The 27,491-nt window shown below is 32.8% G+C and overlaps 3 protein-coding genes, 1 non-coding gene and 1 pseudogene across 4 annotated transcripts; 2 read left to right on the top strand and 3 right to left on the bottom strand.

Moving 5' to 3' along the window:
• Nucleotides 1–3,401: 3,401 nt before the first annotated feature.
• LOC108660480 (nuclear transcription factor Y subunit B-1 pseudogene) lies at nucleotides 3,402–4,308 on the top strand (annotated as a pseudogene).
• A 2,354-nt stretch (nucleotides 4,309–6,662) lies between these two features.
• Nucleotides 6,663–10,488, top strand: CPR5 (protein). The gene is made up of 5 exons (XM_007048039.3): nucleotides 6,663–7,049; nucleotides 7,907–7,963; nucleotides 8,054–8,089; nucleotides 8,233–8,961; nucleotides 9,657–10,488. Exons 1-5 carry the CDS (start codon nucleotides 6,702–6,704, stop codon nucleotides 10,182–10,184), a joined length of 1,698 nt encoding a protein of 565 aa, XP_007048101.3. The 5' UTR covers nucleotides 6,663–6,701; the 3' UTR covers nucleotides 10,185–10,488.
• A 960-nt stretch (nucleotides 10,489–11,448) lies between these two features.
• On the bottom strand, nucleotides 11,449–18,418 carry LOC18611664 (protein HEAT INTOLERANT 4-like). Its single transcript, XM_007048037.3, has 14 exons — nucleotides 18,021–18,418; nucleotides 17,558–17,596; nucleotides 17,404–17,457; nucleotides 17,208–17,271; nucleotides 16,866–16,924; nucleotides 16,033–16,157; nucleotides 15,787–15,846; nucleotides 15,012–15,070; nucleotides 14,777–14,856; nucleotides 13,957–13,995; nucleotides 13,658–13,720; nucleotides 13,521–13,568; nucleotides 13,292–13,420; nucleotides 11,449–11,966 (listed from the first exon to the last, which is right to left on the bottom strand). The coding sequence occupies exons 1-14, from the start codon at nucleotides 18,198–18,200 to the stop codon at nucleotides 11,919–11,921; spliced, it is 1,047 nt and encodes a 348-aa protein (XP_007048099.3). The 5' UTR covers nucleotides 18,201–18,418; the 3' UTR covers nucleotides 11,449–11,918.
• A 686-nt stretch (nucleotides 18,419–19,104) lies between these two features.
• Nucleotides 19,105–19,249, bottom strand: LOC148764470 (U4 spliceosomal RNA). Its single transcript, XR_016024381.1, has one exon. It is a non-coding gene; the product is annotated as a U4 spliceosomal RNA (small nuclear RNA).
• Nucleotides 19,250–22,327: 3,078 nt separating this feature from the next.
• Nucleotides 22,328–24,664, bottom strand: LOC18611663 (pentatricopeptide repeat-containing protein At3g02490, mitochondrial-like). The gene has a single exon (XM_018114439.2). It carries the CDS (start codon nucleotides 24,472–24,474, stop codon nucleotides 22,492–22,494), a length of 1,983 nt encoding a protein of 660 aa, XP_017969928.2. The 5' UTR covers nucleotides 24,475–24,664; the 3' UTR covers nucleotides 22,328–22,491.
• Nucleotides 24,665–27,491: the final 2,827 nt, after the last annotated feature.

Raw genomic sequence — 27,491 nt, 5'->3', positions numbered from 1 at the left:
ATTTTATTACCTTATTAAAAACATTTTGTTGCATTATAATTAAAATAAAATATATAATATAAAAATCAAAAATTAAAATAAAATAAAATATAAGAAATTAAAATTTATATAATATAGGTAAAAGAAATTAAAATAAAATATATAATATAAAAAATTATATTAAAAAAATAAAAATAAAATATATAAGATTATAGTAAAAAATAAAAATAAAATATATGACATTAAAAATATATTTAAGAGATGATATTATATAAAAATTAACAATAAAAAATACAAGTATATTAAACTTGTATTTTAATAAATAAGGGTAATTTTAAAAATTAACATTTCATTCCCAACAAAGTACTTGCAAACCAAATACTGCAATGTTATCTTCCCTGTATTTTAATCATTATTTTGCTTGCATACCAAACACTGTAATATTATTTTCCCTGCAATCACATACCTGTAATCACATTGCATTGTAAAGTACTAAACGTCACTTTATCGCCTTAATACTCTCTTCATACACAGAGAAAATAAAAATTTCATGCGTAAAAGATTATGAGTCTATCGCGTGATTTGAACATCACGTCCTAAGCATAAACAAGCTTATCATAATAGGACTAATGAATAAGGGCAACACTTATTCTGATATCATAATTTGACATCGTGATATTCCTCTTTTTTCACTTTAGGAATGTGTTTTCACCTGGGATGCTTTGCTTGCGGTTTTGATGGAGTGATAATGGATGGTGCCTCTTCGAAAGTGTGCAAGGATTTGAAAGAAGTGGGAACATGCTTAAGGGTCTTGTTTCCTTTTCTTACTTGTTCTGCCCTTGTTCTTGTATAGTGGGGTGGTTCTGAGGGCATTGCTTGAATGATTGACTTCGGGATGGGTTTTTCGTATAGATGATAGGATTATCTATTGGCATTTTTGTAAGCCTGATTTGAGCAGAGTACCAAGATTGGCTTTGATTGGATACTCTGCCTGCTTGTAAAGGGTTATTCTTGCCCAGTTAACGAAACAATCTTAATTTTCAAAAAAAAAAAAAAATTTAAGTTGGCATCTAATATAAAATTTAACATGATATCAAAGTGGATAGTTCTTCCTATTGTTATCTCCAAGCTTATTATCTTTATATGTGAAATTCTTGCACATGATAAGTCTGTTGTCTCTACATGTGAGGTATCACATTAATTAAATTTAGAGTATTCTGAATACATAAATATAATATAGCATTACCTCACTTCTCATTGATTGATTTTAAGTTGATTACTCATTCTAAAATTTAACATTGTAACCTTATTGTTGTTTCCACCGTGATAGGTTCATTGTCTTCATGTCATGTGATAGATTTGTTGTCTTTACACATGAGGGGGATTATCGAAATAGAGAAAAAAAAAACCTCACATTAATTAAGTTGAACGTATTTTAGACATATAAATATAATAAAGCTCTTTTCACCTAGTATTAATTATTTTTAAGTTGAATATATATATATATATATATATATATCCATATAAAATTTAACAAAATAACGATTCTTTAGATAGATAAATGTTAACTTGATAACTTCATGTTAAACACTATCTAATTAGAACTTAAATCATATCCGCTAAGACCTACTTCCAAAGGTGAAAACATAGTCCCCATTTGTTTAAATACTCATACTAGCCGTTGAGCTCGTTGTGTTATTGTAAATTAAAAGGATAAAAGGAGTTTAATAATCTAACTATGTACTAACTTTTATAGTTATGCTGCGTACATGTTCAGATATTTGTATCTTGATGCTCTTTTGTTATACCGTCTATCACAGCAGCGGAGCCTAGCTAGCAGGCCAATACTATTGATTAATATAAACTTAATTAATCAGCTTTCGCAATTGGTTTGCCTAGCTAGGGAGAAGTGAATTGCTACCCTGTAGCACTCAATCAAGGGATGTGATAGGTGGGAGAATCTCACAAGGAAACAAAAAGCCAAAGCAAGAGAGAGAGAGAGAGCAAAGTGAAGCATATGTGCAAAGTCTATCCAGCACTCCCCTTTTGCATGCTTTTTGCCCAAGTCGTACAAAGATACCATGCCCATTTCTTGATATATATCAATTCAAGCCTAATATTGATTAATAACCCTAATTTGAAATCAAGAAAAATTTAAATTTTCATATTAACCTTGCAAATATCTGCATGAAGACAACAGGATCAGAAGCTCCCGCTAGCTTCCATGAATGTCCAATCTGTACAAATTCAGGATTTTATTCCTCTATTATTTGGTAGGTATATATGGAACCCTATGCTATACGAAGGCAGGCTAGGGCCAAAAATACTACTAATATTTGTCATGGTTAGCAAAATATTTTACTTTTACCAAAAACAAATTCAAAACAGATAAGAAAAAAGTGAAAGGAAAAAGCCTTTAAATTATAACACACATATATTCTTTAGGATCCAATCTATGCATTTTGACAATATGATGGTAACACACTGTCCTGTATATTAAAGAACATTCTCTATCAATAAGATCTCATGTTAATGGTATAAGAAGTAGATTGTGAAACCCTTAGTTCAATTAATTTAACTTTATATTGATTTTTTGTTAGTTTGTTTGTTGATTATTGTGATTATAATTTCCTGAAGAAAGAAACCATTATTTCCATCCCAGTATGAAGAATAAAACAACTACTTTGGCTGTCACAACTCAAAAGCATTCTTCATATGGCTCTTCGGAACACCTAGGAGCAGTCTTGCCAAGGTGAAGAACAAAACAGTGAGGACATATCTCTCTCTCTCTCTCCCAAATTGGAAGACTATAGTATGAATGAATTTTGAATGCATGTTAATTGTTATCTGAATATTGTGTCAAGCAATAATCAGTGGGAAACATGCTGTAAACTGATTCAGTCAAGACCCAATGTCATATCAAGCATGCAAATTTAGTAGATTAGATTCCAGAGGCAGCATTCAGTAAGGGAATTCACTCCAGCAAAAGAAGAAGCTTTTGCATATTGGAAAAATATTTATGCTTTTTGGCTGGTTGTCATGGATTGTTTTCCATTTTCCTAGGAGTGGGTCTTAAGTTTTTTGACTGAAATTTCAGGGGAAGACTGGGTGTAAGATGATAAAAGAGTGGAGCAAACTGATAGGTAGATTGTGGCCTTTGCGGTTGTCAGATGAAATTCTATGGACAAGATAATTTATTGTTTCTTTTTTCCTCAACACCCCATTTAAGAATTTTCACTCTTTCCCCTCAAGATTCCAAACCTTCTTAAGCCTTCTTTGCCAGGGTTCTGATCCTCCAAGTGCTTGTTTCTTTCCTTTCCTGTCTACATCAAACCGCCTTCCCACTTTTTTATGTTTTGGCCTCCTTTCTCTCCCTTTTGTGTTAGCTTATAAGGCCAAACTCCCTCTCTTCAGATTCCACAACAAAGTGGTTCAGAGAGAATACATATCTCCCCCAAATTTACCTTAAACACTTCCATTTTTATTTTCTTTCACTGCTAGCTATAGCCAGCCTTCTTCTCCTCTTCTCCCATGACTGGAAAAAGAAACCAAACCAGCAGCCCCATCGGCAGCCCATCTTCGGGGAACATCTCGGATAGTTCTTCCAAAGAACAAGACCGTTTCCTTCCCATAGCTAATGTAAGTCGAATCATGAAAAAATCCCTCCCAGCAAATGCAAAAATATCCAAAGAAGCCAAAGAAACTGTCCAAGAATGTGTATCCGAGTTCATCAGCTTCATCACGGGTGAGGCTTCGGATAAGTGTCAGAGGGAAAAGAGGAAAACTATAAACGGGGATGATCTTTTGTGGGCTATGACAACGCTGGGATTTGAGAATTATGTTGGACCTCTCAAGGTTTATCTCAACAGGTACAGGGAAACTGAAGGAGAGAAGAATTCCATGGCTAGGCAAGAAGATCAGTGCCTTGCTACTAATCCTGCAATCAACCATGGTGGTACTATTGAATTCAACAAAGTCAATGCAGCTATGCCAGCTAGGGGTACAGATCATTTCCAGGGTTATGGCAATGGCTTCTTTTCGCTTGGAGCTCAAGGTACTCATCCACACAACTATGACGATGGTGGAAGAGGGATCGGCTATGGAGAGAGTTTGATGACAGCTGGTGCTTTCAACGCAAGCAGGATTCGAGAAAATGGAGATGGAAATGGTAATAGAACCATGGCAGCTCATCTTCACAGGGTTGACTGGTAGCAGTTGCAAATCAAATTACTAGTTTTTTTCCCCATTAAATATATATATGTTTAAAGTTTGTTTTTGTTTCTTCAATTTGATTAACTATCTAATGACTATATATAAAACTTTATCAGAGATTCTCGTACTAAAGTACAATCAAAGAGCAGGAAACCTTAGTTTTAGAGAATTTCAGTTATATGTTACTTTATCTAATCAATTATTATCATAACTATTGTAACCACAACATGTCCCAGGTCAATGTTTCAATCATCTATTCTGCAGATTCTTGTCTTGACTAACCAAAGCAGTAAGAAGTTTCCTCATATATATATATATATATATATATGTATAAACCTTCTAAAATACTTTTGACACTTGCTTTATGCAGGACATTACTTAGATACATTTCTCTTTGCCACTTCCAATTTAAGCAGGGGGTTTCTTACACTTGTGAAAAATCCCAGCTTATATCTGACTCGTAGAATTTCTGACAGTAGAATATTGGCCCAGCAAATATATCTAGCAAAGATATTTTTTGAGGCCAGCAAATGGATTGACTTAGGAAGGCAGTTTGAGAAATTACTACCCTTTTTATTTTTCTGGAGATAATCACTTTTCATTCAGAATTTCTACTACCAATGACAGTCAATGCCTTGAAACAAAGAATATTCTATTAAATAAAATACAGAAAGCTTGCAGCAAGTTGGGTAATGCTGATGCATGTATATTACATGATATAAGTCTTAACAATGTTTTTCTACAAACCCATCTTCAAATTTCTAAAATATAATTAGCAAGAATAAACATATTAAATAGATAAAATCATACGAAGCAAACATGTTTTAACCGTTCGAACTGTCTGGAAGTTGGGGAAGTAAAACATGTGGAGAGCTGCTAGACAAGGACGATTCTAATCCAACTACGATTCTTAATTTTTTTCATAGTTTGATATGATTATAAGATGGTTTAATAATTTAAGTTAAATTATAAAGAAATTATGTACACACTTTTTCATTGACCCACAAATAAAAAAACAAATTAACAATTTGTTAGAATAGAGAAAATTAGATAAAAAAAAACCTATAATATATACTAGAAAATAGCTTTTGGTATTTACGGGTCTAATTATTGAAACAAATATATATTTTGATTATTTAGACTAGTTGTGGTTATAAAAATATATAGCCATAATATTCAAATAAGCTTTTAAACTATTCAAAAAAATTGAAACATACCCTTATTTTTTTATTTCGTTCAATTAAACTCTTATATTTTTATTTCAAGTTAAATAAATTTATATAATTAATAATTAATTAATTAATTATCATTAATCAAAATAATTTTTGTCATTTTACATCTACGTACATTGACATGGTGTTGATGTGAAAGGTTAAAAATGTTACATATTATAATATTAAATTAATATATCACGTCAATATCACGTGACATAAAATAAGAAATAGTATTTTAATTAAGTCAATCATTACTCATAAGAATTTATTAATTCAAAATAAAAATATAAAAATTTATTTGATACAAAATAAAAATATAAAGATTTAATTAAACATAATAAAAATATAAAAATTCATTTTAATTTTTTAAATAATTTTAAAAATTTATTTAAATATTATACTAAATGTATATCAAATTAACACAATTGCAAAAATAAAATAAAAAAATAATCGGTGCATGCATCGATCTACTTTATTACTATGACATGTGGGCCATAATGTGAGGACTTGGACCATCTTAGCAACATCGGTCCAAAACATTTTTCGACCATGAGACAGCACCGCTTGCAAAATCCCAAGATCAGTCAAGCGGGTGGCTGAATCTAGACCATTTATTTATTCATGTTTAAATTTATGAGAGCTATGATTTAATTAGAAAGTTAATCATTTAAATATCCAATTAATATTTTTTTTAAAAAAAAGAAATTTAATCATGTATAAAAAATATATATTTTTGTAAAAAGGGAAAATTCGAACTTACTTTTTAAAGTAAAATATACATGTAACTATTATGGAACTAAATATTTTAATAAAAAACCCTATTTAATTACTTATATTTAGGTTTTTATTTCAATTTTAAAAGTTCAAAAACTTCCAAACATAATCCTGTGTTTCGAAAGGAGTTGGATCCATCTTTTAGCTCATTATCTTTTAGAGATGTTATTTGTTTGAAGGGTTTTTTTTTATTTAAGTTAGAACTTTATAATTATTTTATTTTTTATTAATTACTATATTCTAAAAAGGTAAACCCTATTTTTAGGTTTTCACTTTTATTTTCAGCATAATTTTTTCCTTTTTTCATATAAAAACACAACAATAAACGCTGCGTTTTCTTGGGGGGTAAGAAAACGCGCCCTTCCTTTATGTTAAAAAACCAACGTTTCCACGTTGGGACGAAATTCAAATGTTCTAACGGCGTTACTCTAACGCCACTTCTCACCGTCTTTGTAATAAGGAGATTTTCAAATTTTATGCTTTACCAACCTTTTTATTTTTTTCATTTTTTTTCTTTTTCGGATGGACGTCCTTTTTTCCTCTTCTCCCCCTTCTCTGCAACCCTACGAATCCCCTGCTTGCAGTACCGCACTACCACCCAACGATGACTCAGATCCAACGGTCGAAAATCATTCTCCATCTCCAAGACCCCTCATCAACAGAAAGAAGAAGAAAACAATTGATAAAGACGCACCATCGTCTTCTCCTTGCTCTGCTTCCTGTTCATCTTCTATTCAGAGAGGAACGCGCGTGCCATTCAAACGCCGGATTACTAGGGTTCGGTTCGGTCCGGTTCGGCGATCTGAGGTTGGTGTCGTTGAGTCCATTGCGCTTCCTCTAGGAATGTCCTTCGCGGCTGTTGTTGCTAAGGTTCGATCAAGTTTCAACCTTTTTTTTTTTTTTTACCTTTTTCTAACCATTATATAGATGGAAAATTGTGAATTTTTTATTATTTATGGAGCCATGCTATAAAAGCTGACTTTTCAGTTGAATTTTTTAACTTTTTGAGGGGGCTTTTGAGTGGAAAGGTGTTTTTTTTTTTAAGTTGGGAATTTTGAAGTTAAATTTTACTTTTTTTGTGACAATTTGAAAAAAAATGGAATATAATTTTTGCTGCCTAGAATTCAAGTTTCTTAGTGAATTCATATTGTTTTGATTTCTGTTAGATTTTATCAATTTAATGTCTTGCTTTCTTTTGGTTAAATGAGGATATCGTATGGCATTGCCTCTTTAGATGGCTGATGTAGTGCATCAATAATGTTTGCAATTGCCTCAAGCAAAGGGAGTGCTTGGTCTTGAGGGATGTATCTCATTTTTGCCTGGCACATTGGAAGCTTGAGTTGCAATGTAGAGCTATTGGGCTATAGCAAAGGCCAAGGCTGCTGTTCTAAAAGTCTTGCCTTACAACAAAGTTCCCTGTTTTAGGTTACACAGTTTCCAAAATGATTCCCTATCTGTCTGCATGCGACTCCCAATTTAATCTGTTTTTATGTTGACTATATTCTTTAAATAATCCAAACTTTGCCTAGTTGGTTGTTATCATGCAGTGGAGGTCAAGATAGTTTGAGTCTCCTCTACCTCTTGGCCTTCTTCGATTGTGACGAAAAGTTTAAAAAGATAAGCTGCATATTGTGAAAGGCAATTTTTATACTTTTTTTTTCATTTTTTAAAGATCACATCAAGTAATTCTGGGTTGATTATGGTAACCTGGTTTTTTGTAATTCTAGGTTCTGGAAAGGAAAGATGTCACAAACGAAAGTCTGTCTCCTGATTATTTCTCAGTGGTAACAAGATGCTCATAATAGCTGGTTTGTTTTACTGAAGTGAAAAGCGTCTTGCTTGTTAACGAAGTTAGTTACTCTTTATGCTTGCAGATTTGCACTTCAGCTGTCAGAGAATCTTTAGCCAATGTAAGCCAGACTTTAAATTTCTGACTCATAGACTGACTCTGATTTTACAAGTTAAGTTTCCTCATGCCTTTTTATGTGCATCACACCATCAATGATGCTTATTGAGTATATGCCTTTTGCTTTTATGGTTCACTTGGTGACAGGTTTTTGGAGACAAGTTTGATTGTTTCGTGAGGAACTTTGAGAAATCATTTGGAAGCACCTTGAGGACTCTTAGATTGATTAATGAGTCATCCAAGCACAAGGAAAAAAATCTACTTGACTCCAATAACGTGGAAAGTTCTACTTCAGATGAAACTTCAAGCAGAAGTGGATGTTATATAAGCTCTTTTGATATAAAGGATTCAAACTCAGAAGTTGACCTGCCTTGCATTGCAACTCAGAATCAATGGAATATTTATGAAGAGGTACAGGAGAATATCCAAACTGATTCCATGAATCAGGAGCTTGCCATTCCTGGACAAGTAAACCAACTGGCTTGTGTCACTCCAAGTTCTGTCCTAAACCAGTCAGTCCTCGGCACGATTGAGAAATCTGTTATAGAGCAAGTTCGTTCTAACAACCTCAAGACATTAGAGCTTGGTCTTACAATGAAAAAGTTGAAATTGAAAGAGAGACAGCTAGCTCTAAACATTGACTCAAACCATCTGGAGAGATCAAAATTAGCAATGGGTATATCAAAGGCATCCTTTAAAGCTGAAAAGTTCAAGAACCAACTGGAAGACACAAGACATGCCGAATTGCTTAAAAAGTGCATAGATTGTCTTGTTGCTGGCTTGTTCATCATGACATTCTTCCTTATATATGGTGCTTATATTTATTCTTACAAAAGGATTACTGATGCTACATCATCTTGTAATCCTTCACTTGAGGTAAGGGCAACTTCCTTTTCCTGGCTTTGGTTGATTAAATGCCTCCCAAGGTTTGCTCGACCATTAGAAGTTAGTTTTAATATCTTTTGATTTGTTTTGACCATTATATTAGGTAACACTTAATGTCAAATCATGTGTTTGGTAATTTTCGCCTTAACTATGTTCCCAAGCCCATGAAAGTAATTCCCCAACAACACTACATGAAAGCTTGTCTTCTAATTGTTGCTTTTTGAGTGAATGACCATTGTTGCTTACTCTGCAACTATATGTGGAAAATTAATGTAGCCTTTAGACCTGTAGGCATTGAATCTATGGATTATGGGGCAAATAAATTGTGAATGGCTCCGGAACTAAGGTTGATGTTCAGTTGCACTATGGCAACAGAATTTAATGTAGGAAAAACTTTTCTATAGGAGACTGCCAACTTGTCTTTTATGGTGTTTGTCTTTTGAAATTTTGACGACAACAATCTGTCTTAAACTCAGTGCACTGTTTAACTGTTTACATCATCCAATATTTATCTGTTACCATTGTCCTGTTTTAGATAAATATCTGTTCCAATATATACCTCTTGACATTTAGTGCCCGGCATTATCACACCATTCATGATAAATCATCTTTTCTTTGCTATGCTTCCACTCTAAGATTACTTTATATGTCTCAATAATATTAAATAAAGCTTTGATTTTTTCCAGGAATCCAAGTCTTGGTGGATCCCAAAGCCAATGGCATCTTTCAATTCGGGGCTCCACACTCTTAAGTGCCAGGTTCAAGTTATGAGTCAAATGATGTTTGCCTTCTTGATGATTCTTGCAGTAGCTTATTTGATTGTACAGCGTTCAGCAATTTCAAAACAGACAATGCCAGTCACTTTCATAATGTTGCTGCTAGGAATTGCCTGTGGTTTGGCTGGGAAGTTCTGTGTAGATATGTTGGGAGGAAATGGCTATTATTGGCTCGTCTACTGGGAGATTCTATGCTTGTTGCATTTCCTCTCAAATGTCTTTACATCGGTGCTGTTCATCATTCTTCATGGACCTTTTAATGTATCTCAAGCGATGAGACAGAGGCCACTGCTTCCTTACTGGATCCGAAGATCACTATTCTATTCTATTATACTTTTGATTCTGCCATTGTTGTGTGGTCTTATGCCTTTCGCAAGCCTGAGCGAGTGGAAAGATCATTTCATGGTGCTGGTTTTAGATGCTGATGGTGGAAGCTAGAGTTTGGTGAGCTGAGGTGGCTGCTTGTGAGGTTATCCTTGGTCCACTGGGGACTAGTATATGTCAAAGTGCCAATTTGTTGTCAGGCAAATAATGTTGTGGGATTGGTTGGGGTAATTTATCAGTGTTATTGTAGGCTGTGTTTCTTCAGTTGATTTTCCAGCAGGTGTTTTCCTACCGACAAAAAAGTGGAGGTTCAAGAGGCATCAGTGAAGTGTATTTTGTTGTCCAATTATTCTACTTTTTAACATTATTAATAAAATTATGTAAGTTATGAAAAATAGTTGCAGCCTTCTGCGCGATATATGCTTTTTCTTTATATTGAAGATTTACTTTTACCTTATGATCGAACCGAGTGGTGAATTATCCGGGAAGCAAAAACATGTGCCCCAGCCCGTTCCCTTCCTCATTGTTCACTGCCCTTGGATTTGCCCTATCTCTATTAATCCATCACAAAATCTTTAAAAACAAATTAACCGAATTTTGATTTTTCGTTAATCCAATCAACGGAATAATATGTTATAATGGATTAACCAGTAATTGAATTAGATTAATTAATTAATTCAGTCGATTATTGAAACAATTAAAATAACGAGATTGAGTCCAATTTTCAGTACAAAATAAATAAATTTAGATTGTGAAATCCCGATAATATATGTTTAGAAACATTAAAATATTTTATCAAATTATTTGTGTATTTGTTGAGCTTCACGGTTAATGAGCTGTAAATTTTATCTTGTTAGTTTGATTAATTCAATTCATTGAATTTTTAATCTTAGAATCGAAATCAAAACTGACCGATTAAATCTAGTAAATGGAGCACTACAGAAATTAACTGAATAATCAGACAAACTGAATCATTTTAACCGATTAATTCAATTTTAATCAAATAATGTTCACCCTATTAAAGGAATGGATGCTGAGCTGATATTCACTCTTTATTATTATTATTTTTTTTTTTTTCCTTCAAGTTGTAAGACTCAATAAAATAATCTCACCAGGGTTTTCATACCTGCTTCTCTGTGAATTTCCTGCACGGAATCATGCAAGGCAGCAAGGAAGAGTTTGCTGAAGGTTACTGGTGCCCAACCAGGGAGAATTTTAAAAGTAACAATTGCTGTCAGAATTTTGCAATTGTTAAGCTGCTTACAGATTCTGTACAAGAATACAGCTATGTTCCTTTTCTAAACATTTCTCGGTCCAGTTACCTTGTAAGCATATACAACAATCAAAAACCATGGGATTCCCAGTTGATTCACCGAGATTTAATCTAGGAAACTGATTTGGCTAGTCTTTTCCATTAATATTTCTCAGAATTGAATTGTTGTATATTAATTTATTCTACTATTACAATCAGTCGGAATCAAAGATAGGAAAAGGGGGGATAAAGAGTAAAATCAAGACATACTCAGGCTGCAACTGCATAGGGATTTTTAGCACCTCAAGATTAAAGTTTCCTTGAAAAATTTTGAAATGCCTCAATAAAGTATACTACAAGTTCCACCTATTTGTAACAAGAGCACCTGCTTTGTTTATCTAAAGAGTTATGGAGCTCTAATTTAAATCTATCTCCTAAAACACACCTGGCCGTGATGGGGGGCACCAGAGGCATGCTCCCAAAGCTTCCTGGAGATGTAGTAACCAATGCTTGATATGACACTCTTGGGAGCCAAAGCACGCTTTTAGAGCATCTCTCAACTATGCTACTTCCGGAATGAAAGCTCGAAAGCTCAATTAGAGAACCTCGTGGGCCTTCCCGTAGTACCTGTTTATGAATGGAGCCTGCAAGGCACAACCATCAAACAACAAAAGGAATTATTCAAACATTAGCCCATCATACTCTTATTTTACGTAAAATAAGCAAAGGATTGTATTATAATTCTGCAGCTAAAAATATAAATGTGACATCTGGATTACTAGAGAAAACATTCCTCAAGCATCATGTTAGTAACAAATGACTGAGATGACTCCTAGCATTGTAAAGATGAAATATTTTATCGATAAACTTCACATCATGAGATGTACAAATATTTTATGATTTGAATTCTTCAACAAGTGATGTAAACACTATTGTGAATTTTACTAAGCATTGTTTAAATTAATGCTGCCACTCCTGTATTATTGGGCAGCATTATTAGACCTATCATTCAAGTACTACAGAATTTTAGTAAAGTCTCAACCCTTGGAGGAAAATGTCTATGAATTTGGTTATAGGAAAGTTAATGAGCTCAGGAAAGTATTCAAGCTTAGACTCATTCAGATATTGTCCATTTTTAGGAACTATTTGAAGGAGTTATAACCACCATATGAATCTACATGAAGTTCCAGTTGTTATGCCATATCTCGTTAAAAGGAGATTGACTTGTTAGGATCTAACTCTCTTTCTTTCCCTCTATTTTTCATCTTTCATACCAAATACAAGGAAAAGGAAAAACAACTTTCCTTTCTCTTCTTTTTTCCTTTACTCACTTTTTTTCCTTCCTTCCTACCAAACATAGTGTAAGGAATGGAGGGGGTATGTAATTCAATTGATTTCCTAGTGCAAGATCCAAAAGACTGGAGAGAAAAAAAGAAAGTAATCCATCAAAAAGCATAAGTGCTACAGCATAGTTGACAAACCATTCCACCCATTCGATCAGAAATGAACTCATCCAACTTTACCAGGTAAACACATTCAAGCTAATAAAACCATTCAGCACCCGAGCATTTGGCTCATTAATTGGTGCATTATCCCCCTGCCTAGAGAGCAGAGTTCAAATTCCCTTCCCCCAATTAAAACAAAAAAAAAAACAGCAAATATAACCATTCAGAAACCTAAAACAGACCATGTGATCACTACTTATCATCGATAGTATGTTCAAAAAAATCAAAAGCCTTAATTATTATATAACAAGCTCTGATAAGAACATCATGACTACCTACAAAGAAAAATGTGCCAATAAGTAATGCAAATAACTTTTTGTATGAGAAAAAATTAGTACTCAGAAAACCAAGATGTTAAAAATTGCTAAAAGGCTTCACTTAACAAATTAAATAATTACCAAAAAATAATACCTTTCTTAGGAAAAAAAAGAAAGGTATCTAAGGCAGTAATTCATAAATCTTACCTTAACATTTGATACATCAGGAGTATCCGGAGTTTGAACAGGGTAGAACTTGTAAAATCTTATGTTCTCAAATGCTGCTTTAGTTTCCTCACTCATTTCTTCCAGGGCTTTCTTGCGAGCTTCTCTTGCCTACAACAATGGAATTGGCCACATTAATCAGCCTAACCAAATTCATGCTCCCTAACCAACTATATTAACAACTCAAGAAGCAATGTTGCCCACAATATACCTGCCGATTAGCTTTCTTTGCTTCTCGAACTTTCTCCTTGACAAACTCCTACAAAACCAAAAGCATTTCAGATTCAATTAGTAACTACAAATCAACAAAATCTGCAATTTATTGGAGGATCTTCAAATGAACTTAACCTTAAAGGCATCCTTTTGATCTTTATCTAATTCATCAGCCTCGATCAGTTTATCAGTAAACTCCTGCAAATTGGTAGATAGAGTTAAGTATCAAATTCTTATGATGTGAGCAAAAACAGCCAAATGATGGACAAAAGGCTAATGCATAAATGCATAAACTCTTTTCCAAAAAGAAAGGCTAATGCATAAATAACTGAAAAAGGAACAATTCCAAGCTACCATTTCACATAATTCAAACATCACAAAAAAAAAACATGCTAATTAGTCTATAACATAAGAACAAAAGAGGCGAGTCTTACATCAAGTTCATCCAACTCCCAATCAAATTCACAGAAAACCTGAAAGACCAGAAAGGACGTATCAATTTACATAATATTTTGCACAGTTATTCCAATAAAAATCATTACAAAGAGTGTAGTCCAGAAGCCCTAGGCAATAGGCACTATCACAATATAGCAAAAGCACATCAGACCCCTGTAATCAAGGTGCCTTTATTATGGCACATGGCACACCTCCAATAAGTTTACCCTTTGTTTTCAGTTCTTTGCTTTTAATGAGTATATTTTCATTTGATGGACAGCACATGTATCTTTAAAAATAGGAAATGGATTATGTCCATAAGTGAAGGAAACTTAGAGCTAGGGTAATGACTCTTAGTCATGCTTGATCTTTGTAAAATATTAGGCACAGGAGTAGAGTCAACTTCTCAACATTTGCCAAATTGTATATATACTTCAAGTTTACAAGTAAAAGAGATGCAATGGTACATGTGGAAATTTGCTGACAACTAAGCTTAACCCCACCCTCCCTGAGGTTTGAAATTCAAACCTCCAAGTTTTAACCATAGGAGTATCATAGATACATACATGTGTACATGGGTATGAGTGTGTGTTAATCTTATTGGCAACTGGCTCTTTGCTTCACTCAAGCAAGCACCTGTTTTGCCTAGAGCCTTAAAAGATGCAAGGATCCTTGTGCCTCCAACTAAACTGTTAGCAACAGTTCATATCCAAGCAACCATAACCTCAACCTATAAAATCAACTTCACCCACCAAATAATATCCAGAAAGTCCAGTGTCAGTGATCATCAATTTTCTCAAAAATATAAGAAAACATTACCGGCTTTGGTTCTGCTGGAAAAATTATTTGAACCTCAGTGCTTTGTTCAAGCTCGTCTTCCTTCAAAGGCTGATAGAAATCTGTCAATAAAGGCATGCCAAACAACATAGAAAGAAATAAATAAATTTCCTCCTCTTTTTTTTTTTCATATTTTCCTCTTTGACAAGTCATCAGAATAAGCAGCAGACATGCATAATCCAGCAATTTAACATCCAGAGATATCTAGAGAACTCACAAGGCAGACAATACTCGTATTTCTTGAGACGATCTATTTTCATTTGTTTCAAAGCAGCCCTGCAGAAGGAATTGCAAATAGAAAAAATTAATAAAAATACATGCATGCACTCAAAACACACATAAACACCCACATTCAGAGAAAGAGAATAAACTAGAGAGAGAAAATTTTGAAGTCCATTTGTAAACAAGAGAAGCTTGCCCTAAAATAAACTTAGAAGCTATACAAGACAGACCTTTACAAATTGTTTAGACTATGTATCAAATGGTTCACTTAGCTCATACACAGGGACATAATAAATAGTGTTCTCCAGACACAGAAGTTTCAACAGGAAAGTACAAAACCAAGCCAACTTTATATCTTGTAGGGCCAAAAAATAAGAAATGCACATTGATAAGCCCAAGCCGCTGAGGATGACCACAAGTATCCATTATATTGTTATTTTCAACAACCAAGACTGAAGTCTCAGCATTTCATTTGGCATAAGTATTGAGACAACAACAAGCTGATCAGAATGTATTGACAATTCCCAGAAAAAGCAAACCAATCAACCAACAGTTATAACCCCCCAACCACAGCATACATACAATATACAGGTCTACCTATTTAAAGCCATATTATTTAGAGAGAACCAAAGAACCATATGTGACCCAAGATAACAGTCCCAGACAAAAGCAGTTTTGTAATAAGGACACAGTGATGAACACTAGTTGACAATCTCATGCAAAAGAAAAAACTTTAATAGGATTGTAAGGGATAGTGTGCACTTCTGTACCTTCTTTGAGTGCAGCCTAAGATGAATATTTGAGATTTCAGTCTATCGACTTGGCTGTCTCTGTAGAGGAATCAAAATGTACAATCACCTTTTAAATCCATTCAAACTCAATAGTAATAAAAACATAAAATAGATAACAGTTCATTTAATCATCTTGGCCAACTATATAGATGAATTAAATTAAATAATCCCCTTAAAAATTAACTTTAAATCTGATCAAAATAAGAAAAGATCAAAACTGCGTACCTATTCTCAAGTGGAATATACGGAACCCAGTCCATTTTCATTTGTTTCATGGGAACAATCTCTTCAGCTTCTCTCTGCACTGAGTTAATACCTATCTTATCTGAAGGTGGGAAAGGAGACACAACCTGAAAAGAAGAAGCACCAGAAGTTAATCAGCAAGAAAATACAACCATACATCATGGTCGAAACGACTATTTTCAATGAATCAATCTCATAAACAATTAATAATTATGTGACTGCAGTCATTGAAAATAATAAACCACTGTGAAAACAACAAAGATACACACTTATTAATTATAAAAGAAAAATAAAGTTAAGTTAGGAAGATTTTTTAACTCTCAACATTCTGCAATGTTGCTAATTTGGTCCAAATTAAATAAGCAACAATATAGTAACTCTTTCCATCAAAAGAAAAATATGATAGATTAAGATGGCTTTTTCACTGGATAAAACATATGGAAAATGGTCAATAAAATGTATTGTGAGATGGTCACCAAAAGTCTTTGTCTGACAAAATCATGTCTACACCTATAGAGGTGAAGTGAAGAGACTATTTATCCAAGAGGCCAAAGCCCCAAGTTCTGAGATTCTAAGCTTGACAACTGCACCTCAAAGGAACAGCCATACTAAAGCATCAAAGGAAAATGTTAAAATGAGATCAGCAAGGGAATATCTAACTTCAAAGCCACATAGAGATATACTATTGAATTTGCCTTTAGCTGCTCTATCACTCTGCCCACTCATCACAAGATGAAGAAAAAAGAAACATCCCTTTTAAGTGATTTAGCATGACAAGCATTAAAATAACTTCACAACCATCCTAGACAACTTACAGCCACAACCACAGGTATACAAATGACTTTGTTTTCTCCTTTGTAAGGGACCAGTTGAGCTGCACAAATAGAAAATAACTAAAATCAATAAAGTGTAACAGATGAACAAAAAGGACAGGACAGAAGAAACAAAAACTGCATGATCAAGAAAGAAACCTATGGGAACTTAGCTCAAATCTAAAACATAAGACATACTCTCTTCCTTTCTTTTTTGCAGAGTAAAATAACGATAGAAGAGATAATGCAGCCAATGGCATAAAAAAACATTTTCTCCACTCAAGATATGGCAAATTGTCTGTATAAAGGTGCAAAATACCAGGACCAAGTCTGTGAACTACTTACGCTCAGTACAACCAAAGAGATAAACTTTCTTTCCATATAGCTTTCCTCCCTCTTCAAATGCATCCTGACCAGAAAAAGAACAGAAATAAGTCCAGGTATCTCTAAACCAAATCCGTATGATACTTGGGGAAAAAAACAGCAGCAAACTAGAAATTGAAACTGAACAAGCAAAAGCAAAAAGACTCCGGTGACTCACTTCAAGATTCGAAAAGTTCCAGCTGACTTGGTAAACACTGTCCAATTGATCCCACTGCCACAAAAGGAGAAAAAAAACGGAATGTAAGCAACAGACTTAAATTCTCGAAGAAGACAGAACCAAAAATCCAACATGGGAAACTCAAAACTCCAACCTCTGTTCCAACAGGAAATGCAGCTTTCCACAAATCTTCCTGCACAACGCAAAATGACAACTTTCATAAAAAATAACTTAAAAAGCAACAACAACGCAAGACTTTGCCCCATTTAATTATCCCAAAAAATAATATTTAGGCTCCAAATGTTGTATCCATTATGAACGGTAAGCTTTAATCTTAGCGCGAAAGCTCATAATAAAATTTAACCTCCGTTATCCAAAATTAACAGCTCAATGTAAATTGAAAAAGTCAAAAGCATTAAGAAATTTACCCTTAACCTAAATCTTTTAACCTCATATTCATTCAGATATATTCAACAAATCAAAATAATAAGCTTACAAAAAAAACCTAAAGCTATCGTATTAAAAAATTTCAATCATAAACAAAAACATTGAAACTTCGACTCGAGGGAAAAAAAAGCATCAGATAAGACAATGCGGGGAAATTTAAACGAGGATACCAAGTTTCGCTTGTCTTCGAAGTACTCAGGCTCAGGCTCAGGCTTGGAGGTCTTAACACGCTTAGCTTTGGGAGCAGGTTTATGGTTTTCCTTCTGATTTTCTTGCGAAGAAGACGAAGCTTTCGCTTCCTTCTCCGCTTGTTTCTGAGAGGCGACTTTTCTCTTAGCTCCCTTCCTCATTGTTTTTTATAATTATTATTGAAAAAACGAAAAACAAAGGCAACGGCAAAGCAGGTTCGAGAGAGATGGAGAGAGAGAGAGGAGTATGTTATTATGGGTGATGGCGGTGGATCCGGATTCAAAATCTATAGAGAGATAAAGGAGACAGGAAAACTAGAAAAAGGCGTACTTATATAAGTGGATGGCGCAAGTGGTTTTTTTTGAGCGTCAATCCAACGCGGTGGTCTGCTAAATTTTGAGGGTTTTATATAACTTTTGTTTTTTCCTTCAAGGGAGGCGCGGGGGTATTAAAATATTAGGGGCTGATTGAAATGTTTTCAAAAGTTTTAAGAAAGGGGGGAAATTGAAAGAATACAAATTCTTGGGTACGGACAATGGAGACGATGATTCTGTGGGGGAATAGTATATAAAATTAAAATATGTGTTTGGTAATGATATCTGGATTTTGATTGCTTGGGATTTTTACTACCCATTTGGTTTGGGTACAAAATCAAATTTAAAGTTAAAAGCATTTTTAAAAAGATAAGATACTTTTAAAAATAGTTTTTTTTATAATTTTAATTATTTTTAATTAAGTTAGATAAAATTACTTTTAACGAAATTACACGCTATAATGTTACATGTCATGTACAAAAACATATGACGGATCATGGTTAAGTTGTTAGATTTCATGTATAAAAATATGTGACATGTCATGTTGAAAAAAAATATTATTGTTACACGTCATGTACAAAAACATGTTATACGCAATGATTAGGTTGTTACATGCAATATATAAAAATATATGACATATTATAGTTAGGTTGTTACACGTCATGTTGAAAAAAAATATTGTTGTTACATATCATAAACAAAAACATGTTACACGTCATGGTTAAAAAATGTTTATTGTTTATAGGACTTTAGCTTGTAGGGAGCCTTTCCATAAATTCTCTAAGGCCAGGGTCGAACCCAGGCCTAAGAGGGCGTTTGGAAATAGTTTTCAACCAGCAATAGACGCTCCTCGGTTAGAACCTCACTAGCTGCGTCATTGCTCCAAACGCAAAGATCATCATGGTTAAAAAAAGTTGTTACAAGCCATGTTAAAAAAAAATATTATTGTTACACGCATTCAAAAACAATTTGTTACACTTTAATACCTAAAATGTTATTGTTACTTACAAACTAAAATTTCAAATCCTCTAAACTCTCTTCATTGTTTTTGTTTTTTTTGACAATTTGGTACCGATTGAAGTGTTTCTAACATATTTTCATAAATCAAAACATAAATTTTATTATCTAAAACACCTATTTCAACTAAAAATAAAAAAAAATTCTTTAAAAACCTAAGTTTATAAATTTCAAAATTTTTAGTTTATTGGTATCTAGGTCCTAAATTGATTCAATTAATTCGGGACCTAGACATGTTGTTGTTACAAAAACATGTTGATTCCATTAATTCAATTGATTAAAAAAATGATGTTGTTACACGCCATATTGAAAAAAAGTATTGTTGTTACACGTTATATACAAAAACATGTTACACATCATGGTTAAAAAAGTTGTTACAAGCCATATTGAAAAAAATATCTTATTGTTACACGCATTCAAAACTAATTTATTACACTTTAATGCCTAAAATGTTGTTATTACTTACAAACCAAAACTTCAAATCTTCTAAACTATATTCATTGTTTTTTTTCGTTGACAATTTGACACCGATTAAAGTGTTTATAACATGTTTTCATAAATTAAAATATAAATTTTTTTATCTAAAACACCTATTTCAACTAAAAATAAAAAAAAATTTCTTTGAAAACCTAAGTTATAAATTTCAAATTTATGAGTTTATTGGTGTCGATATCCCGAATTGATTCAATTAAGAGCTATTTCAAACATCTAAAATCATTTTTACCATTTTAGTTTTATCTAAAATACCTAAAAATCAAATTCTCAAAATAGTCACTCACCTAAACACATTAAAACAATTGCTTGGTGTCTTCAAAACATAAGAAAGAAAAATCTAAAAATGTAAGAGAGAGAAATCGAAAGCATAGTAGACGAATGTCGAAGAGAGAAATCGATAAAATTTGAAAAAGTGAGATGGTGAGAGAGAAATCAGAAGTTCAAATGAATAAAACTTGTGATGAATGATTTAATTTATTTAAAATAGTTTTAAGAGTATTTTTATCAAATCATGGTTAAATATGATTAAAAATAGTTAAATTTATTTTGATACTTATTTTCAAAATGTCCTTACTAAGAAAAATTATTCCTCATAATTTTCTCTTTAAAAGTAAGTATAAAATCCAAATTTGAATAATTTGGCTTTTTCCTACCAAAACAGAAAATTGTTTCCATCCAACAAAAAGAAAAGGAAAATTGTAAATTTTTATCAAACAGTACTAGCATATTAACAGACAATTACATCAGTGCCCTTGCCTGTGTTATTTGTATCGTATCTGTTCCATATATCTTCGTCATAACCAGAGTGCTTCTCATAAAATAAATAAAGGTCCAGCTGTCGAAGCCCATGCCAAAACAAGAAGTAGCAGAAGCCTTGATACGGGGTCAGGTGTTGAGATAATTGCACAGTAGCATTGAATAGCATTCGTTAAGCTTAAAACTCCTTATTCTGCATAAAAGCTTAATGTCAAGATACCTAATTTACGCTAACCATGGTCCTGCAGCACCAAGAACTTCACGTTTCTCAATAAACAAGTCTGCAGAATGTTATTACATGCAGTCCCTTTTTTTATTATTTTTTTTATTTTTTTTGTTAATTTGATGAAAGAGAGGCTTCAAACTTAGCTTTTTGAGCAAAAGTTACATACATGTATCATTAAACCAAATACTCGGGTACACGTAACACACAACTATAGTAGGTATAATTTAGAACTTGGTATACAAATATCCTAAAAGAAATCACTCTTAGGTAGCATTTGGTATGAGATAAGTAAGAGCACATTCTCTATAATATATCCAATTAAATTACATTACAGTGTTTATTTTGTAACAGATCACTGCAATGTAAAATTATAATACAATCACATTACAGCTAAGCGATGTAATGTAATTACAATCCAAAACTAATACAACCACTTTACATTGCACTCTGCAATATTTTTAAAGATACTTTTACCCTTTAACTTTATTGTTTTGTTAAAAATATTTTACAACGTTATAATTAAAATAAAAATATTAAAAATAAAATATATTATATAAAAATTAAAATAAAATAAAATATAAGAAATTAAAATTTATATAATATAGATAAAAAATTAAAATAAAATATATAAAATAAAAATTATATTAAAAAAGTGAATATAAAATATATAAGATTATAATAAAAAATAAAAATAAAATATGACATTAAAAATATATTTAAGAGATGATATTATATAAAAATTAACAATAAAAAATATAAATATATTAAAATTATATTTTAATAAATAAAGATAATTTTAAAAATTAACATTATATTCACAGTAAAATATTGGTAAACCAAACGCTGTAATGTTATATTTTTTACATTTTAATCATTATTTTGCTTACATACCGAGCAGTGTAATGTTATTTTTCCTACAATTACATTACTTACAGTCACATTACTTGCAATCACATTACCTATAATCACATTGCATTGTAAAATACCAAAACCCACCTTAAAGTAAAAGAATTTTAATTTGCTGTTTCATGGACATGACATATCCATCTGGCGTAGTTGTTAAATAAGCATCTTTGATTGGTCTCAAAATTCATTACCTGCCAAGGAATCACTTTCACTATAACTACAAGCATATTGTACGGAGGCTCATTACCATAACCAGTTAATAAACAAAAAATGACACCTGAACCTATAGCATATTTACAGTATATGGTAATCAATCAGGTAGCAAATCCAAAAACTAGTTTAAATAACGTCCAGATAATGATCCAAGTCGTTTCATCAAAACAGCATCATATGAGGGAGACAGTAAAACTTATGCCCAAGTTCACATGCTCAGAGTTAGTTGGACTCAACCAAAACTTTGAGGAAACCCTCAATAGACTTATGCGAGGCATTGTTTCATTTGATAATACCCACAGTGGAGGCATCCTCCTAAAATTGACTCCATATGCAATTGAAAAGCACTAACAGGGAAAAATCGTGAAAATCCTAAATTCTTTTGGTTTTTATTTGCCAGCCAGGCAAGTTGAAGCCAGAGGACAACACATTTTAATGATTGATGTTGAAAATCTCATGGCAAACTTTTAGAACAAATGCCATCCTAATCAATTAAAGTACAATCTGAAACACAGCCACTGAAGCCTAAGCAATCACAGGAGGTGCAGCAACAGCTTGACCTGATTTCTTGGAACAAAAGAGATTCAAAACATCTGCATGGTTACGAACGTAACCTGGGCATTTTGACAATAAATCTTGTGCTTCATTTTGCCTTGCAGCTTTAAAAAAGGCTTCAAAAACACGGAGAACCACTGACAGAGATGGAAACCTTTTTGATGTCATAGACTTGAGAAAAGCAATAGCATCTTCGCTACTTCCAGACTTTGATACATAATCAATGAATGGATCCACAAAGGGTGGGAAACCGTGATCTTTCATCAAGCCCAAGAGACTTAAACCATCTCTAAATCCACCCTGAGCCAGTAACTTCCTTATCAATTCCTTGTACGTAGTATGCCATGGCCTTAACTGATTCTCACTAACGTACTTGTGCAGAAGCTTGCATGCATCCATCGCTCTTTTCCTGCTGCAATAAGAATTTACCAACCATTCAAAGGCATAACCAGCATGAGAGACCCCTTCTTTTTCAACCATATTTTGGAAATAAGCTGATGCTGTCTCAAGATCCCCAGCAGCACAACACCCTTCAATTAAAGATCCCCATGCCTTGTGATCTAAATTAGTATTTGATGCTGCAACATGATCCATAAACTCAGCAGTTTCATCTTTTTTACCAGCACTAGCAAGTCTAAAAGCAATTTTACTCTGCAAATTACCGCCAGCTACAAACCCACCTTCCTCCATTACTTTTAGAACCTTGTTGCATTCTCCAAGTCTACCAACACTTGTCAAAGATCTGAGAACTGCATCAACCATAGAATCTGTCAAGACATTCCCACTCTCCTTAAAAACCCTCACAACTCTGGAAAACAAATCCATGTCCAATTGTTTACTCACCACTATTTTCCTCAGCAGAAAGGTACAACAACTCACAGAAGGCTTATTGCAACCAGCCATTTTAAACTCATACAAGTCTACAGCTTCCTTAATCATCTTCCTCTTACAAAAGCGCCCTAAAACCTTAACATAAGTCTCCATTTCCATTTCATACCCGATACTTTTCATTTCATCAACAACCTTCCAAAACCTATCAATGCAATCTTCCCTCCCCAAAACCCTCGCTATAGCATTATAACTCTGCTCATCATGCTTCAACAAACCACACTCCTCAGCCCACCTGAAAAGTATAAATGCTTTTGTTGGTTCTGTGCCAAGATTTTCCAAAACCATTTTCACCAAATCACTTGAAAATGCAACATTCAGATCACGCAACCTCTCCTCAACATCATCCCCCCACACATTGCTCCTAACAATCTTACACACCCTAGAACAAAACTTTTCCATTGAACTATCCACTGATCCCGAGCCAAAAACCCCTTTCAATCTCTCCAAATCGCTCTCCAACACGTCCTTCTCAAACTTCGCTGCAACTCTGTCGCGGACACCACCAGAGATACCATATCCTTTCTGCTTCATGACATCAACCAAACTCCAAAATTCCTCAACCAACCCATTGACACCCAAAATACCTAGCATCAGGTTATACGATTTTGAGCTCAATTTCTCCAAATTGCTCTCCAAAATACAATGAAAAAATCTCCTTGCAACATCAGGACTAGACTCAACATTCCTCAAAACCTTCAAAATCATATCATGGCTAAAAACAACATCATTTAACTCCAATTCCCTCTTTATATCATTCCTATCATTAAGTCTAGTGAAAATACCAGTCACAGTTACCAAAACATGATCTGGTTCTTTTTCTTCGACGGCTGCCTCGGATGAGAAACTACAATGATTGATGGTACTGCTTTTGCAATTTATCATGGATAGTTCTTTCTTCATGTTGAAGGGGTTTGTGAAATGAGAGTGTGAAGAAATGTTGTGGAATGAGCGAGTACGAGGAGGATGAGGAATGGAAGGAGGGAATACCTGGTACATGGTGGGAACTAGGAGAGAAGACCGTGGATATCTTCGGAAGAGAAGAAATCGCCATGGATGTCTCATCTTCTTCTTCTTCTTTTGCGTTACTTTCTTCTTTCAGTTGTTGGGTCCGAGATTAGGGTTTTGGCTGTGACAAGAACGGATCGCGAGGGCGACGGCCGAACCAGGGTTTTACTGAGGGATAGATTTAGCTAATGTCATTGAGCGTATCCTAGGTTCGAATCACGGTGGACGCCAGTCGTCGCATACTAATTTTCATGTATAAATTTTGAAAAAAAATGCGTTTAAATATAAAAAGTAAGAAAATTATCTTTTAAAATAAAATGAATAATATTATTTTTACATAAAATACTTATAATAAGGTTGGTGTAGTTGTCACTAATCAAAATTTAAATCTAATCTGGTGCATTTTTAAAGTTTGAAAATAAAGCTCAAATAAATCTATAAATCATAAGCTCAAGTTTTCAATCCAAAAAACATGTTTAATAGATAGTGAAAGGTTTATATTTATATTCTCAAGTCCCACCCTATTCTTAATCCATGACATTTTACTTTACTCAATCGTAGAATACCTTTGTTGCACTGACTCTTTACTTGTAGAAGAGAAAAGCTCTTATATTAGTTCAAATTTATCTTGACCCTTATATATTTCATGAGATTCCACATTAGTGAAGATCTGAGTCTATTCTAATATCAAATGTTGCAAAGTGGAATTCACATTCAACATGCGGGGTTAAACTTTGAAAAATAAAATTTAAATAAATTTATAAATCACATTTTTATATTCTCAATCCAAAAGACATATTTGATATGCAATAAAAAATTTATGTTTATATTTGCAAGATTCACCCTATATTTTCCTACAGATTTAAAATTCATGACATAATATTTTAGTTATTATTTAGTTTTAATTAATTATAATTCTACTTTTTAGTATTAACCTTTTATACATGATTTTATTCTTTACTCTATTTTCGTGATTTATTACAAACATCACAATTTACATTGACATTATTAACCTTATCTTTTGTCCCCTTCACTTTTAATTTATGGTGTATTACAATTTTATTTTAAAAAATACAAATTGTGTATGCAGTTTTTTGTATTTATTTATTTATTATTATTATTATTTACTCTTAAAAATCATAATTAAATACTTCAACTTTCATTTTGTCACATAAATTGCGGGGCGGGAGCGGGGGCCGGGGGGGGGCGCCGGGGGCGCGGTGAAGGACGCGTATCGATGTCTATTTGGTCGGCTCAAGGTAGATTGACATCAATTTGCCTCGAGTCTGGTAGATAGAGTTGATTAGGTTTTTCTCGAGCCAGATCAATGCCAATTTACTTGGCTTGAGGTAGATCGGCAGCTAACTATCTTGAGTTGACCAGATCGACATTGATGGACCCATTTCCCTTAGCCTCGTCCTTTCTCTCTTGTTTTCCCTTCCTTTATTCCTCCTCTTTCTTTCTTAATTTTTTGAAATTTTATGGAATTATTTCAATTTAAAAATTTTGAAAAAATTAAAAAAAAAAGAATAACATGATATTTTTAGACATATGGCACATTTGATTGGATGTTTATGGATATATTGCTCATTTAATTAATGAAGTAAGTGAAGTGTACAATTTCCTTGATGGAGCAACAGATGAGAGTATCTAATTGTGAATTTTTTTTTCTTTAAGTCTCAAGTTTACTATTTTAATATAGTTTAGGTATCAAATATATAATTAACCCAAATTGTAAGAATACACTCAAATATTTTACTATTAATTGATGTATGATCTCTCTACTTAAAAAGTATGATTCAAATCCCTATCTTCAATTAAAAATAAAAACAAATTGTAAGAATGTAATCTGCTAATATTCAATTTACAATTATTTTTGCTATGTATGTCCATACTTGTATAGAAAACCAACATTGTAATCTCTAATTTTATAAATGATTAACATTTTGGATTGGATACATGTAGTTGTTGGCTAAATTTGCATAAAATCATTTTCATGCGAAACAAAAACCAAACAAATACCGTTTTCCTTAAAAATCAGAAAAAATTAATAGAAATGTCATGAAATAAAATATAATTTTAAATAATTCATATTAAATTTTAAATAAATAACACATCAATATGTGACTTAAAATAGTAAAATGTACTTTTATATTAAAATAATCAAATTTAGATCATTGGAGAAGGTGAGAGCATTGTTGTGCCTGGACCCCTATCGCACCACGAGGCACGTCGATGAGTCAAGTTGTTTGGGAATGTAACCCTAATTGAGTAGTAAATTTTGTCTAAGACTATATACAGGTGAGAAGCCAATAACAAATGAGTAATGTCGAGGATAAATAAAACAAATTATAAAAAGAGATATAGTGTATGAAATTCTCAAGAGGGAAACAAAAGGGTGAATATGATGTATCCAATTAAATATGGAACGAAACAAGCCAATATGCCAAATGATTTAGGGTGTGGATCGACACAGATTGCAATGACTGGCCAAACTTGACTTTAGATACACTGGTGGAGATATCACAATAATTATATCGTAGTCTCTAGTTTCGTTAAAATTAAGTAAATCTAAATGTTTTTTAAAGTAAATATAAATGTTTTGAGAGAAGATAAAATGAATAAAAATATAAGAAATTTTTTTATTGTCTACTATGAAACCAAAAATAATAAAAAAAAACAATAAAGCAATTAAAAGGGTCTTTACATTTTTTTTATAAATCTAATTAAAAAAGTCTCCTTTCAATGATATATAACTTTTAAATACAACAGATTAATAATAGTTACTATTTCTCATTATTCTAAAACATAAAACAATCATTTTTTTTTATATATGTGATGTTGAATTACACAAATGAGAGGTAGTCGTTCATCTCATAAATTTTCTCTTATATTTTTTCAAGATTCAAAATTAAAATCTTCAAATTGAAATATGAAATTCTAATAAAGTGTCATATTTTAATATTTATATATTGAAAAAATAAAATATTTGTCTCAAAGAAAGAAAAATAAGAAATCACTAAATAATCCTTTCACTCTAATTAAATTAATCGTTAAAAAAGGAAGGACCACAT

The sequence above is a fragment of the Theobroma cacao genome, chromosome 1 (genome assembly GCF_053813885.1).
Source record: "Theobroma cacao isolate CCN51 chromosome 1, ASM5381388v1, whole genome shotgun sequence".
Taxonomy (NCBI): domain Eukaryota; kingdom Viridiplantae; phylum Streptophyta; class Magnoliopsida; order Malvales; family Malvaceae; genus Theobroma; species Theobroma cacao.
The sequence above is the reverse complement of the archived record's forward strand: the minus strand, read 5'-3'. Positions and strand labels throughout refer to the sequence as shown.